At 43.2% G+C, this 16,792-nt stretch overlaps 1 protein-coding gene and 1 long non-coding RNA gene across 4 annotated transcripts in view; one reads left to right on the top strand and one right to left on the bottom strand.

Annotated features, from left to right (window-relative positions):
* The first annotated feature begins 7,061 nt into the window (after nucleotides 1-7,061).
* Nucleotides 7,062-16,792, top strand: part of LOC117367015 — a 34,757-nt gene continuing 25,026 nt past the window's right edge. The window contains exon 1 of the long non-coding RNA XR_004540677.1: nucleotides 7,062-7,360. This is a non-coding gene — a long non-coding RNA (uncharacterized LOC117367015). The remainder of the gene's footprint in view (nucleotides 7,361-16,792) is intronic.
* The window catches only part of LOC117367014 (probable cation-transporting ATPase 13A4), a 92,964-nt gene continuing 92,047 nt past the window's right edge, over nucleotides 15,876-16,792 (bottom strand). For all 3 annotated transcript variants that reach the window (XM_033959178.1, XM_033959177.1, XM_033959179.1), the window contains one exon: nucleotides 15,876-16,449. In XM_033959178.1, coding sequence (XP_033815069.1) covers nucleotides 16,228-16,449 — 222 coding nt within the window. In that variant the 3' untranslated portion in view covers nucleotides 15,876-16,227. The remainder of the gene's footprint in view (nucleotides 16,450-16,792) is intronic.

Raw genomic sequence — 16,792 nt, 5'->3', positions numbered from 1 at the left:
TTAATACTCTGTAATGCATGGCATTCCTTTCTCTTCAGACAGACGAGAGGCTGAGGCTATCATTATTAACCTTTCAAAAACTTTTGCATGGGAAATTTTGTTAAATAAACTACATAAGGGAGATATAGACAATGGTTTTGTAACATGGATAAGATATTACGTCACTACAGTCTAGTACAGTCTGTGCTAGTGAAATGGATGCTGCCTAAAATGAGTTTGCACGGAAGGCAGGCTGTAGTTTTCCATTTAGGATCTCTGGTCTTTCATTTCATTATCACAGTATAGACTGCTAGTAGTCTCTTATCATCTGATGAAAGGACCCATGTGATCTCAAAAGCGTGTGAATATCAACTTTGGACGATTCTTATGTTCTTATTGCTCAAAGAAAAACAAACTCACAGCCTGCATAGAATACAATTATGAATTATCCACCTTATGCTGATATGGTTATGCTTCCAACTTGTCTAAAATTGTATGTAAATCTATCTCTTCTCCTTTTTTCCAGGTCTAGATGTTTCTCTTTGGTTAGAAGCATGATGGCAGATAAAAGTCAAATGGCCCATCCAGGCTGTCCATCCACAGCATCCACTATCTCCTCCTCTCCCTAGTGGCTAAGGCTCTTTACACTGCATTGTGATGTCATAGAGCTTTATGGTTATAGAAACATGATAGCAGATAAAGGCCAAATGGCCCATCCACAGCATCCACTATCTCCTCCTCTCCCTATTGGCTAATGCTCTTAACATTTGCATCTCCTCTCCCTATTGGCTAAGGCTCTTAATAATAATAATAACAATTTATATGCCACAGGACCGTGAAGTTCTATGCGGTTTACAATGATTAGAAAGATGCTACAGGTTGAGTGGAACTTATATAGTTGGAGATTAGTGGCTAACAGTTTAAGGGATCAGTTGTTATGGGAGAGATTGTGCAGATCCGCTACCTAGGTACTTCAGGAACAGGTATGTTTTTAGGTGTTTCCTAAATTCACCATAGTTATTTGCGTGCGTAATTAGTTTTTCCAGGTCTTTGCTCTTAACATTTGCATATCCTCTTCCTATAGGCTAAGACTCTTTACACCTGCATTATGAGGTCATAGAGCTTTATGGTTATAGAAACATGATGGCATATAAAGGCCAAATGGCCCATCCAGTCTGCCCATCTGCAGTAACCATTATCTCTTCCTCTCTCTAAGAGATCCCACATAACTATCCCATGCTTTCTTGAATTCAGACACAGTCTCTGTCTCCACCACCTCTTCCGGGAGACTGTTCCATGCATCTACCACCCTTTTTGTAAAAACGTATTTCCTTAAATTACTCCTGAGCCTATCACCCCTTAACTTCATCCTATGCCCTCTTATTCCAGAGCATACTCATGCGCTTTTACGTTACATAGGTATTTAAACGTCTCTATCATATCTCCCCTCTCCCGCCTTTCCTCCAAAGTATACAGATTAAGATCTTTAAGTCTGTCCTCATATGCCTTATCATGAAGACCACACACCATTTTAGTAGCCTTCCTCTGGACCGACTCCATTCTTTTTATATCTTTTTGAAGGCTTAGTCTCCTGAATTGTACACAATATTCTAAATGAGGTCTCACCAGAGTCTTATACAGGGGCATCAATACCTCCTTTTTCCTACTGGCCATTGCTCTTCCTATGCACCTTAGCATCCTTCTAGCTTTTGCCATCATGTTTTCAACCTGTTTGGCCACCTTAAGATCATCACATACAATCACACCCATGTCCCACTCTCCTATCATGCACATAGGTTCTTCACCCCATAAACTGCACCGTTCTCTCAGGTTTTTGCAGCTCAAATGCATGAACATAAGAATATAAGAATAGCCTTACTGGATTAGACCAATGGTTCCATCAAGCCCAGTAGCCCGTTCTCACGGTGGCTAATCCAGATCGCTAGTACCTGGCCAAAACCCAAGCTGTAGCAGTGGCTTCCCCCATGTCTTTCTCAATAACAGACTATGGACTTTTCCTCCAGGAACTTGTCCAAACCTTTCTTAAAACCAGCTACGCTATCCACTCTTACCATGACCATGACCTTACATTTCTTAGAAGACAATTCTTCAAGCTTCGCCAAGTCTTTCCTAATGTTATTCACACCATCTTGGGAGTCTACTCTATTGCAGATTTTAGTATCATCCGCACATAGGCAAATCGTACCCGACAGCCTTGCAGTAATATCATTTATAAAAATGTTAAAAATAACATTACTAGCTTTCACCCCACCTCCCTCAACCCTTACCTCTCAACCCTGTTCCTACCACTGCGGTGCTGGCTATATCTGTTCCAAGCACGTTCAAATTCCAATCTATCGCTGACATGCTAATCTACAAAATGCATGCTAATGAATAATACATTCTTACGACTTAATGTTACTTGAACAATATATAAGGACCCACAGAAACCTTACCACACAATCCCCCAGATTCTATAAAGGGCACCCAAATGTAGGTGTGGATCTCAGATTAGTTAATGAGCCATTAGCAATCAATTATTCATGTTAATTGATACGCAGATCTGTCTATGCACTATTCTATAACACTACGCACCTAGATAGTCTCACGTGCGACTCATAAAGGGGGTGTGGTCGGGGGGGGTGCATGGGAAAGTCAGAAGTGTGCCCAAAATCTAGGTGTAGTGTTATAGAATAGGGTAATTTATGCGCCCAACCACCATTGGTTGTGTGCCAGCATTCATACCAGTTTCAGCAGGTGTAAGCTCTCATGCCCATAGTTGGGGTTTGTGATCTTCACTAAGGGCCTGATTCTCAAAAATGAGCATCCCAGTGGCAGGCAATGGCAGACATCCTACCGCCATCAGGCAACCAATTTGGACATACGTTAAAAAAATAAAAATTTCCCCAAGGCAGGGTGCCCACATTGTAGGCCTCTGGAGAACATCTGTGGAGACATATAGTTGGAACCTAAGCACAGTACCGGGAAGAGCTTTGAATTTTTGCCCAGAAATAGCTAAGAAGAAAAAAAAATGTAGATTGAATCAGGTTGGGCAGACTGGATGGACCATCCGGGTCTTTATCTGCCGTCATCTACTGTGTTACTATGTTGATGTTGAACGAGAGCAACAGTGCCAAGTAACAAGCATTTGGAGATGCAGATCTCCCATAACAGCCATAGAAAACACATGTTTTGGTTTTGGGGGGGAAGGGGTTTCATGAAATTTTATTGGAATACTGCGTCCAACACTGGTCGTCGTACATGAAAAAGGACATAGTACTACTCAAAAGGGTCCAGAGAAGAGCAACAAAAATGGTTAAGGGACTGGGGGAGTTAACGTACAATGAGAGGCTAGAGAAAACTGGGTCTCTTCTCCCTTGAAAAGAGAAGACTGAGAGGGGACATGATTGAAACATTCAAGATATTGAAGGGAATTGACTTAGTAGAGACAGAGAGATTGTTCATCCTCTCAAAGGTGAAGAGAACGAGAGGGCACTCGCTAAAGTTTGAGGGGAAAAGATTCCGTACAAACGTAAGGAAGTTCTTCTTCACTCAGAGAGTGGTGGAGGTGTGGAATGCTCTCCTGGAGGCTGTTATAGGGGAAAGCACCCTTTAGGGATTCAAGAAAAGGTTGGATAAGTTCCTACTGGAACATACACAAGTAAGGTTAGACTGAAATAGGGCACTGGTCTTTGATCTAAGGGCCGCCATGTGAGCAGACTGCTGGGCACGATAGACTGCTGGGCACGATGGACCACTGGTCTGACCCAGCAGCAGCAAATCTTATGTTCTTACACAAAAACAAAGAACAGTAACAGAATACCTATGAGCGTCACAGTACAGAAATAGGTATAGATCTTAGAAGTGCAATATCTATTTGTATGCTTACATTCAGAACAAAAAGAGCAGAAAGAATAAATATTACATGAGATATCACCATTAAACACTACTGGGAAGTGATTGCAAGTACGTTTGCCCAGGAGACCAGTGTTTATTGAAGGAGATTGCGTTTGCAAATTTTTTTTACAAGGGCTAATTCATATTTATAATACTGTAAAACTAAATGCCACCAATGGTGTGAGGAAAGAGAGTTGGCCAACTTCCAATTAGAAAGAATGTTTTTAATTCTAGAGGAGAGAAACTGGGCCTTTTCTCCCTCGAACAGAGGAGATTGAGGGGGGACATGATCGAAACGTTCACGGTACTGAAGGGAACAGACTTAGTAGATAAGGACAGGTTGTTCACCCTCTCCAAGGTAGAGAGATCGAGAGGGCACTCTCTAAAATGGAAAGGGGATAGATTCCGTACGAATGTAAGGAAGTTCTTCTTCACTCAGAGAGTGGTAGAAAACTGGAACGCTCTTCCGGAGTCTGTCTTAGGGGAAAACACCCTCCGGGGATTCAAGACAAAGTCGCAGGTAGGGCTAGTCTCAGGATGCTGGTCTTTGACCAGAGGGCCTTCGCGTGAGCGGACTGCTGGGCACGATGGACCACTGGTCTGACCCAGCAGCGGCCATTCTTATGTTCTTATGTTCAAGTTGAATATCAAAAATTTTGTGTATAATTTCCCAAACTTCTTTCCAATATCATAATAGTGGCTGCTTGTTCAAAAACACTGCACCTTCAAGGCCCTGGTCCTCGCTTTCAAAACCTTCCATTAAACGATTCCATACCACATGAAAACTAAACCACAAATCTGCTTCCCAAAGCGACCATTGAAGTCCCGAGGAGAAAATCGACTGGCCGTACCTCCGGCCGCTCTCTCAGAACTGAAACAGCCCGCAAACGCTCCTACTCACATTTCATACCCAGACTTTGGCACACCATCCCCCATCTGTTAGATCACTAGATGGACTTTGCAGCTTCAGGAAGGCCGTGAAATCTTTCCTCTTTACTAACCCAGCGCCTTAAACTCATTCGCCTAGAAATGCCACTCAGTCAACGCATCTACGCCACCTAATCTCACCAGGTGCTACTTAGTGCATATAAGAACATAAGAAGTTGCCACCACTGGGTCAGACCAGAGGTCCATCGCGCCCAGCGGTCCGCTCCTGCGGCGGCCCATCAGGTCTGTGACCTGTGAAGTGGTTCCTGACCATTTCTGTACATCTATCTGTAACCCTCAATCCCCTCATCCTTTAGGAACCCATCTAAACCTTCCTTGAAACCCTGTAGTGTGCTCTGGCCTATCACAACCTCCGGAAGCGCGTTCCATGTGTCCACCACGCTCTGGGTAAAAAAGAACTTCCTCGCATTTGTTCTAAACCTGTCTCCTCTCAATTTCTCCGAGTGACCCCTTGTACTTGTGGTTCCCCACAGTCTGAAGAATCTGTCCTTGTCCACCTTCTCTATGTCCCTCAGGATTTTGAAGGTTTCTATCATGTTTTATTGTCATGTCTATATTGTCATTTATGTAAATTATGTCATCTCTGTTCTGTCTGGATTATTATGGATGTACTTTGTAACCCGTTCTGGGCTCTTTTGGGAGGACGGGCTGAAAAATTGAATAAATAAATTTGTACAGTCATAGATCATATGAAGTAATGAGCCAGCTGCTTGCCCATGTTGCTTCTGAGCACCGATGCCAAATAAAGGGTTAAGGTAGCAAGAAGAAATGCCAAAAGTCTGATTTGATTTGCCTCGGAATTTTTATCCCCACACATTTCACCCCCGGGAGCTTTTTCCCCCCCAACGGTCACTGCAGAACTAAATTGCAATTATTACCATTTTGGTTGGCCTTGCTCATTGCATATTGATTTGCATATGTTTTGGAATGAAGAGAACTGTTGTTTAAAAGGCCTTAGGGGTTTTGGGGAGCTGGGAAATTGACGAAAGTTGGAGCAAACCTTTGGAACTGAGAAGGGAAATATAGAGACTCCAGTTTTGAGTGACTGGAGATTCCCTCACCCTGAGGGGAAAAGGGCTCTTGACGGAGGACTTTGCAAAATCTCATGCAGTCCGCAGCGACCTTGTTGGTATGCCTTTTTACCAAACAAGACCCATGCAACATACCAAGAGCTGAAGGACATGCAGCCAGGACTCCAGCCACAAAAACTGATGTAAGATTTTGAACAAGCTGCAATTCAGGTATTTGATATTGTAATTCCCCAATATTAAAAACACAGGTGGCTTATTCCACCTATCACAGGCAGTTTGGCATAGAGTTCAGAATGAAGGGCTGACAGTGCAATGGGAAGATCACAAATTTGGATCCGCATGGCGTTGCCAGATTTTACATTTGTAAAATCCGGACCCCTGGACCCAGGGCTGCCCATCCCCACCCCGTTATGCTCCAGTCCTGTCCTTAATCCCGCCCTAGCCACGCCCCCTCTGCTTGCTCAACACAATTTCGGGGGAAGCTTTTCAAAGCCCAAAGTGCCGGGTTTTGAAAAGCCGTCCGGACCCCCGGGCATGTCCTGAAAAGGAGGACCTATCCGGGGAAATCCAGACATTTGGTAGCCCTAGATCCACAGGATACCAGCCCTTGCCTTTGTCCCACCTGAGAATGTTGTACAGTCTACAAAAGCCTTCCATTCTCCCCAAGTTCAACAGAAAAAGTTATTGGAGTCTACCTTGGAATTCCAGGCACCCAAAGTCTGCAATAGCCTACCTTTAGGTTTATGCTGGTTCCCCACTTACTACAATTTCAAGAAGATGGGGCAGAGCATGCTACTGGGGTTCAAGGAAGGTTTAGATAAATTCCTGAAGGATAAGGGGATTGAGGGGTACAGATAGAAAGTAGAGATAGGTTATAGGAAAATCAGGGACCACTTAACAGGTCATGGACCTGATGGGCCGCCGCGGGTGCGGACCTCTGGTCTGACCCAGTGGAAGCAACTTCTTATGTTCTTATGGTAAAGACATATCTTTTAACTTTGTAATCCACTGGAAGCCTACCCATTTCTGATCTGAGAAATCTTACTTTAACGCAAACCGACTGTCCTGTAATTATATTGTAGACCACAAAGAATCCTAGTAGAAAATCACAAGATATAAGGAATTGTGTGGTATGGTATATAGAAGCTGATAACGATAAGATTGGATTGCTTAGCAAATATTTCTGTTCTGTGTACACAGCTGAAGCGCCAGGAGCGGGACCACAGAAGACAAACACGTACACCCTGATCGATTTTCGGAGGACTGGGCTCGTGAGGAGCTCACAAAACTATAGGTGGACAAAGCGATGGCTGATTGGTCTATTTTTCCAGCAGGGAGATGCTACCTAAAAAGAAATGCACATTTATTATGATGTGTGTGTCACATATGGAGAAGTTTCCACGACTATATCATGTTCTTACATTTTCCATATCTCAGCAAAAGAAAGGAGCGTATTGTCTTGTTGACTAATCTCTATTTTTTTCTGATTATGGCATACCAGAAGGGTGAGTCTATTTCTAATTTCATGTTTCCTGATTCAACCTGAACAAAGGAAACTACTGTATTTATATAATGCATTTGTTCTTTTCTCACCAAGGAGAAAAATATCTTCCTCAAAGTGTATTTACATGTCATAAATGTCTCATTTTTGCAGCATTGGGGAAGTAATCAATATATTTTGTTAGCAAATCGGCATCAAATATTGTCCAAGAAACCCTCAGAGCATATTAATTTCATTGTACTAACATGAATTAATATTGACATTGTTTGCGCTCATGTATATAGGAGAAAACTGCAATGCCACCATTTTTAGAATCATAGCATATAAGGTTTAAAGTTCTCTCTTCTTTTTAGTGTGTGAGGTGCAGTCGCTTGCCACCAGCACATTGTATGGGAGCGGTTCTCTTTAAACTGGAGTCCTCCACCAATAGTCCTACCAGTAGATGGTGCTGTTTCACTATCACATTTTCAATAGTGAGGGACAGACAAGCTCTGCAGGACTCCAGGGAATTTGCTTGACCCTAGTAATTGAAAATGGAGAATGACACAGGGACAAATTTTTCCCCATCCCCACAGGAACTCAATTTCCTTGTCCCGTCCCCATGAGTTTTGTCGCTGCCCCTGCCCCATTCCTGTAAGCTCTGTTTTAACTGCACAAGTGTTTGAGGCTCATGCAGATGAGGACGGAGTTTAGGCATTGGTGGAATGAGGCATTATGACATCACAATCTGAGCTCTAGAATTGCTACTTAGGATTTTAAAGGGTTTGAGGCTTGTGCAGATGAGGACAGAGCTTAGGCATTGGTGGAATGAGGCATTATGACATCATAATCTGAGCTCTAGAATGTTGCTACTTAGGATTTTAAAGTGTTTGAGGCTTGCGCAGATGAGGACGGAGCTTAGGCATTGGTAGAATGAGGCATTATGACATCACAGTCTGAGCTCTAGAATGTTGCTACTTAGGATTTGAAAGTGTTTGAGGCTTGGGCAGATGAGGACGGAGCTTAGGCATTGGTGGAATGAGACATTTTGACATCACAATCTGAGCTCTAGAATGTTGCTACTTAGGATTTTAAAGGGTTTGAGGCTAGTGCAGATGAGGACGGAGCTTAGGTATTGGTGGAATGAGGCATTATGACATCACAATCTGAGCGTTCTAGAATGTTGCTACTTAGGATTTTAAAGCATTTGAGGCTTCTGCAGATGAGGACGGAACTTGCCGGAGTTGGGCAGGGACAGGAAAAGAACTTGCAGGGATAGAAAAATGAGTTCCTGCGGGGATGGGGAATAATTTGTCCCCATGTCATTCTCTAATTGAAAACACAATATTGGTGCACCACCCCCTACAATTGGAGGACTCCTGCTCAGGTTATAAGGAACAAGGCCAATTACAGTAGGAGCCCAGAAGATGTGCAGTAATCTTATATAAGTAGAGTTACCAGATTTTTGCTGAGCAAAAAGAGGATGTGCCCTGATCTGCCCCTGCCCCATTCCACCCACAGCTCCACCCCATCTTGCTCACAACCCTGCCTCGTTCTGACACCCAACACTAGACCCACCAAACCTCATCACTTTGGGCCTCATCTGGAGGGCATCTGCATCTAAAAACATAAGAATTGCTGCTGTTTGGTCAGATCAGTGGGTCCATCGTGCCCAGCAGTCTGCTCCCGCGGCGGCCCTTAGGTCAAAGACCAGTGCCCTAACTGAGTCTAGCCTTACCTGCGTACGTTCCAACTTTGTCTTGAATCCCTGGAGGATGTTTTCCCCTATAACAGCCTCCGGAAGAGCGTTCCAGTTTTCTACCACTCTCTGGGTGAATATGAACTTCCTTACGTTTGTACGGAATCTATCCCCTCTTAACTTTAGAGAGTGCCCTCTCGTTCTCCCTACCTTAGAGAGGGTGAACAACCTGATCTTGAAAACTGTTAACCTCTAATCTCTAACTATGAATGCTCCACTCAATTTATGGAATTTTTCTAATTCATTGTAAATCGCACGGAACTTCACGGTCCTGCAGTATATAAACTGTTGCTATTATTATCACTGTTGTTACTATCAGATGTTCTCAGCTATACTCTGTAAGTCGCTGTCTGTACAGTTTCTCTTCGTTGTAAACCGCCTAGAAGTCGCAAGAATACTGCGTCCAACATTGGTCTCCCTACTTAAAGAAGGATATAAAACTGCTGGAGAGGGTGCAGAGACGAGCAACTAAACTAGTGAAGGGTATGGAGAAACTGGAATATGAGGATCGACTTAAAACACTGGGATTGTTCTCCCTTGAGAAAAGGAGACTGCGTGGGGATATGATCGAGACCTTCAAAATACTGAAAGGAATCGACAAAATAGAGCAGAGAAGATTATTTACATTGTCCAATTTGACACGGACAAGAGGACATGAAATGAAGCTAAGGGGGGACAAGTTCAGGACTAATGTCAGGAAGTTCTGCTTCACACAGAGAGTGGTTGACATCTGGAATACTCTCCCAGGGGAGATTATTGCGGAATCGACAGTCCTAGGCTTCAAAAGCAAACTAGATGCATATCTCCTTGAGAGAGGCATATAAAGATATGGTTGGCTATAAAATAAGCCAGGTGTATACCTAGCAGGGCCTCCGCGTGTGCAGATCGCCGGACTTGATGGACCGAAGGTCTGATCCGGAGATGGCGCTTCTTATGTTCTTAGATTGTTGGCGGTATATAAGAATAAAGTTATTATTATTATTTATCTACTAAGTCTATCCCCTTCAGTACCTTGAATGTTTCGATCATGTCCCCTCTCAGTGCCCTCTTTTCAAGGGAGAAGAGGCCCAGTTTCTCTAATCTCTCACTGTATGACGACATCTGCACAGATGTGACGCGGTGATGTCACACGCATGCACAAATGCATGTGATGTCGCCGAGCTGCATCCGCACATGCACAGATGCCCTCCAGATGAACTGAAAGCTTTTCAAAACCCGGACAAAGTGCTGGGTTTTGAAAAGTTTATTTGGACGCCTGGACAGTCCTCTAAAAAGTGAACCTATCCGGATAAATCTGGATGTCTGGTAACCCTATATATGGGTCACCAAACCTTGGGCGCAGATCCTAAGCCCGCATGTAAACTGATTAGTTAATGAACTGTGAATCAATTGGTATTAATTGGGACTAATTTCAGTGCACAGGAAGATTTGCCCTGTGCTCTATTCTATCAGTTGGGTGCCTCTCGTGGGTATAAGGCAAAACAACTACGGCCAGACCAGCTCATTCATTGCATCTCATGGTGCAACTTACCTTTCCCACACACCTAGCCATGCCCTCTTCTAAGTGTAATTATTCTTGAATGTTGCAGTAATGACTTTGATTTAATTGCAACTTAATTGTAAGTTACAAATGGAAAGACCAGTATTAAGTAAACTACACAGTGATAAACATATAAGCACAACAGAGAATATGGGTGTCCCTAAAACTGCATATGTTAAACTCCATACACAACTGTTTACATAATATTCCATAGGAAAAGTACAGTTCAAGGATATATTTAGAATATTACTCGCTTTTATAAATAAACGTTCTGGGATGTTAGTTTTGATCACCGGCTTTACTCGACATGTTGCCCGGTCACATAGAGCCATAAGAATGAGAATAATTATGGCGCAGTGGTTAAAGCTACAGCCTCAGCACCCTGATGTGATGGGTTCAAACCCTGTGCTGCTCCTTGTGACCCTGGGCACGTGAAGAGGCCTGGGTTGGCGCATCCTGTGCAGAAGCGTTAGCAGGGCGTGGCAGAGACTTGCCTAGTTTTGATCAGAGGGTCTTATATACATGCAAACACATTTAAAACTTTGAAAAAGTCAGGATAAGTAACAAAAGACCAGGAAATTGGTGTATAGCGTAGGAAAATGGGAATTTCATATTTATGTGAATTGTTCGGTGAAGCAAGACCACAGAGGAAATCAGGATATATATAATACATGGAGGTATGAAACTGCCGCCATTATATTCTCTCTCTTTCTCTGTCCTTTGTTCAGGTTTTTGCCCGCCTTGAGCTTCCCTCGTGGTCTAATTGATACCAGATGGGCTTGAGCTGGGTATAATGGGCATAATAGAGAAAGTTTTCTTGCATTAAATATGAATGAAATATAATGTGTGAAACTATGGATGGAAGGGGCCCTGAACAAATGTGAGTGATTATGTGTATGAATGTGTATTGAACAAAAGAATTGGTTTTGAAAAAACATATTATATATATTTGCAACCTAAAGAAACTTAAAGGAAGCCTGAGCACAAATCTGGTAATAGTTAAGTTAGAATCTGAGACGCTGCACTAGTCTCCAGCATAGGAAGGGGGGCATTGGTAGCCCACACTTAGGAAAGTGTATCAGTGTAATTTGAAACTGTCAGTTGTTCAAAGCAGGAGGGGGGAGTACCCCTCCTCCTTTTTGTGCTGATAGGGCCATGAAGTTTTCAACACTTCAAATGCAGTTTCTCCTGAAACAGATAAGTAGGTTTAGATTTAAAGTTTTCGGCTATGTTATAAAATGTTTACATATATTCAGAAATGAATGTAAACAAAAAAAATAGGATTTCTGGAACTTTTATTCCATGTTAAAGAGAAGTTCTTTGTCCAAATTTAAGGACAGCCTCTGTTAGTGGATTGGCTGACAGCCAATGATGTCATGCAGGACAAAAGGTATATATTGGGGAGCTACGAATTATCGGGTTGAGATCTTTGTCAGCAAGGCCAGCATTTGGCGGCTGTAAAGACCTCCCGATGACGCACTAACTTTTTGATGGATGTTATTGAAATAAATAAAAATAATAAGTTTTTTTTTAACCTTTGCGTCATGTGCCATTTGTCATATTCATTGTACCCACCTACATTGGACCTGGCTGCTCAGCAAGTCACTTAATCCCTCCACCGCCCCAGGTACATTAGCTAGATTGTGAGCCCACTAGGACAAACTAGGAAAATGCTTGAAGTACCGCTTTGAGTGTGGTTTGAAAACTAGAAAAAGACAGCATGCAATCCCTTTCCCTGATGTCATAAATGCCTGGTAAATAGTAGCAACATTCCAGAGCTGAGATTGTGATGTCATAATGCCTCGTTCCGCCAATGCCTAAGAGCCAACCTTGTCAGTGATGTCACAATGGCTTCATTGTCCTATACTTGGCTCACTGCTGATATTATATTGGTGGAGAGGGTGGTGCAGTGGTTAAAGCTACAGCCTCTGCACCCTGATATTGTAGGTTCAAACCCCATGCTGCTCCCTGTGATTCTGTGTTTTGACACTTAATCCGCTTTGACCATGTTTGCAAAACTACAGAAAGGCAGTATAGAAGTGCCAACCCCCTTTCTCTTAAATAATGATGATGGATCACTTCAAGATAACTTGAATTATGTCTAGCCAGGAAATAGTTTCATTGGAGTTTGTTTATTTATTGGAGCATCTCAAGTAGCCATAGTTGGCCATAGAAAACACTGCCTTTCAAATACAAATTTAAGTAGAGATGCATTTGAACGACCCAGCAGAGAAAAAGGCCCTAAAGGTGCAGTCAGAGGTTGCTTGTCTATTGTTCCCAGGTCCTGAGTTCAAATCCTATGCTGGCATGCCGGTCAGGTGGCCGGCCTCTGGCCAACTCAGCCATCCATCACTTGGTAAATGAGAACCTAGCCTTAGCTAGGGGTAAAAACCACCCTGCTAATAGTCTGCCAAGAAGCAAGCCCACAAGTAAAAGCACCCATAATAATAATAGTAATAATAACAGTTTATATACCGCAATACCGTTAAGTTCTATGCGGTTTACAAAAGATTAGTGAAGTACAAGTTGAGAGAAGTTAAGGGATTGGAAAACAGGAGGGGGATAGGACAGGAGAACCGTTATAGAGGGGGAAGTAGAGGAACAGGCCAGCTGTCTAGATATTTCAGGAACAGGTGAGTTTTGAGGCGCTTCCTAAATACCTCATAAGTGGTGGGCGAGAGCAGTTGTTCTAGGTCTTTACCCCATAACGCACTTGTTCAGAGCCTGGCTATTAACCTTAAAACTTGCCCATTCAATATGTGAATCTGGTAAGTAGAATACAGATGAGCCCAGGAGAATCAATTCATTTCTTTACTGTAGGCTTGCTTTTCTGGTATACAATTTATTGACTCCACAATCTCAAGACCTGGCATTTCACTCTGCCTGTGGGTACGTGCTATCCCATACCAGTTTGCCCCAAGTTTCCCATCACAAAAGATTTATCAAATATCCAGCTGCAGGCTATAAATCTTAGCATTACAATAAGCACAACATGTTAAACTTGAGTGAAATATGCTACGCACATCTGGCATTTTCCAAAGTCTTTTACATGAATAAATCATTTTTGTATCTCGCCCGTCCTGAAAATTGCCCTTCTCAGGGTGGGGCAGTAAACCGAGCCCAGTTCAGTGCTTGGCATTTTCAAAAGTACATACTGATATGTGGCTGTATATCCCTAGCCCACAGGTGTCAAAGTCCTTCCTCGAGGGCCGTAATCCAGTCAGGTTTTCAGGATTTCCCCAATGAATATGCATGAGATCTATTTGCATGCACTGCTTTCATCGTACGCTAATAGATCTCATGCATATTCATTGGGGAAATCCTGAAAACCAGACTGGATTGCGGCCCCTGAGGAGGGACTCTGACACCCCTGCCCTAACCCCTCCCCTCTGCTCCTTTACCCCCCCCCCCCGTACAAATAATAGATACAGAAGCTCATTTTCAAAGCACAAAGTACTTTGTGGTCTGAGTGCCTTGAAAATGAGACCTATAATGCAACAGAAGCGTTCAATTAAACCAGGGATGTCAAAGTCCCTCCTGGAGGGAAACAATTCAGTCGGGTTTTCAGAATTACCCCGATGAATATGCATGAGATCCATTTGCATACGATGGGAGGCAGTGCATGCAACTAGATCTCATGCATATTCATTGGGAAATCCTGAAAACCCGACTGGATTCCGGCCCTCGGGACCCACCCCTGTACTAGGCCATACTTTGTAATTGGAATATTATTACATCCATTGCTTATGTCTGACTTATTCTTCCTATACACCACCTTGTGTGAATTCCTTCAAAAAAGGCAATTTAAAAAAAAAACCAACACCCTAATAAATAAATAAATAAATAAATGCCTTTACTCTAGCACCTCAGGAGGGGAAATTCAATGGCACTCACCCAGACAATATTGCTAACAGTCCCCTCTGATTCCGTGCCACTGTCTGAGCCGGAAATAATGCACTGCTATCCAGGCAAGCAGAACCACGGAATTAGCAGGCCCTGCTTTGCTGGTTAGCTGTGCAGATACAGAGATAAATATTGGCCAAACCCACATGTTTCCGGGTGTCGCCAGCGAACTGGATATTCCATGCCGGTGGAAGAATCGAATGCCCAGATTTAAAAGAGTTAGCAGACTCGGTGCTTAGAAAATATTCACTGCCGCTAGCCGAGCACTGACCAGATCGTAACACCTGCAAATAATACATAGGCCAGACAAAAAACCGTGACTATAATATCTACCTTTTCACATGCTGTAAACAAATGTTCATGTGGTCTTCACGCTCTATCCCAGTTTTTCAAACCCCAGTCCTCAAGGCACACTGAGTCAGTTAGGTTTTCAGGATATCTGCATTGATTATACTAGAAACGGATCTGCCTATAAAGAAGTGGGGAAGGGCCCAGGGCAGCAAAGACGACTCCTCGCCTGGTGTATTATACAGTCAAACAAAATTATAAGAATCATTTTAAAAAAGGATGGTTAACAAAACTAAGAATGTCATGCCTCAGATTCACTCCATGGTGTGACCTCACCTGGAGTATTGCGTTCAATTCTGGTCTCCTTATCTCAAAAATATAGCGGCACTGGAAAAGGTTCAAAAAAGAGAGGCCAAGATATTAAAGGGGATGGAACTTGCCCTGTATCGGTAACACGGAATATTGCTACACCTTGGGTTTTGGCCAGGTACTAGAGACCTGGATTGGCCACCTTGAGAACGGGCTACTGGGCTTGATGGACCATTGCTCTGACCTACTAAGGCTATTCATATGTTCTTATAGTCTTAACTCCTTTCATATGAGGAAAGACTAAGAAGGTTAGGGCTCTTCAGCTTGGAAAAGAGACGGCTGAGGGGAGATAGGATTGAAGTCTACAAAATCCTGAGTGGAGTAGAACGGGTACAAGTGGATCGATTTTTCACTCCGTCAAAAATTACAAAGACTAGGGGACACTCAATGAAGTTACAGGGAAACACTTTTAAAACCAATAGAAGGACATTTTTTTTCACTCAGAGAATAGTTAAGCTCTGGAATGCATTATCAGAGGATGTGGTAAGAACGGATAGTGTAACTGGTTTTAAGAAAGGTTTGGACAAGTTCCTGGAGGAAAAGTCCATAGTCTGTTATTGAGAAAGACATGGAGGAAGCCACTGCTTGCCCTGGATCTGTAGCATGGAATGTTGCTACTCTTTGGAGATTCCGCATGGAATGTTGCTACTCTTTGGGGTTCCGGAATCTTGCTTACTCTGAGATAATGGAATGTTGCTATTCTTTGGGTTTTGGCCGGGTGCTGGTGACCTGGATTGGCCACCGTGAGAACGGGCTACTGGACTTGATGACCCAGGAAGGCTATTCATATGTTACGTTCTTATCTTATGTTAAAAACCTGGCAGATCTATTTAATAAAGGGTTTTTGAAGAGCCATCTTTGCTGCCCTACTTCCCTTCCTTCCCGGATTTATCTGTGGGGTTTTGATTCTCCATTTGCGTGTTCATTCCTTTACAAAGAAGGTGGCACATGCAAATTCAAGCTGCATATCTTGAAAACATGACACGCCCGCTCTAAGTAATCGCTTCGTGTTCTGGCCCTTGGGGGCCTCTTCTCAGCTGACAGACTCATCGTTCTGATACACAGGATTGATGTAAGCCGCCGCTCCTTCATTTACTGGCATGCCGACTGGTAGTGAATGTTCAGTTTTGCCCACTGGAGGCCAGTGGATATCCTCCTCCAGCGCCCGCTGCAGTTTTTTATAGCAGCTCTTTGACCGGAAGTGTGCCCACTTTTTCAGCAGTAGCCAGAGCGCTCTGTGTTCAATTATGGCTTCCTGAAAAATGAGAGAAAGAGGGCACGTGAATCTTTCTGTACTGGAGACTATATTTCTTTTAGAAAACCCTAATGAATGAAATATAAATCCGTATACTCCATCCCATGTACTCTGGTCAAGCTCTGAGCTAAGCTTGTGTATTCAACTCGTCTTAGTGTAAGAAAATACCTCTTCAAGAGGAATGTGGATGCCTAAACAAGAGGGTAATAATTAAAATAATATAGGAGGGGGGGCGCCGAAAAGTTCTCAGCCCAACCAACCAACTTCCTAAATTCTGAGCGTAACTTTGCCACCGGAGCTGAAAAGAGTGTTATCTTATTTCCTGAAGGGCCAATCTGCTGCT

Source organism: Geotrypetes seraphini, chromosome 9, assembly GCF_902459505.1.
Source record: "Geotrypetes seraphini chromosome 9, aGeoSer1.1, whole genome shotgun sequence".
NCBI classification, from domain to species: Eukaryota; Metazoa; Chordata; class Amphibia; order Gymnophiona; family Dermophiidae; genus Geotrypetes; species Geotrypetes seraphini.
This window is presented reverse-complemented; position numbering and strand designations above follow the sequence as displayed.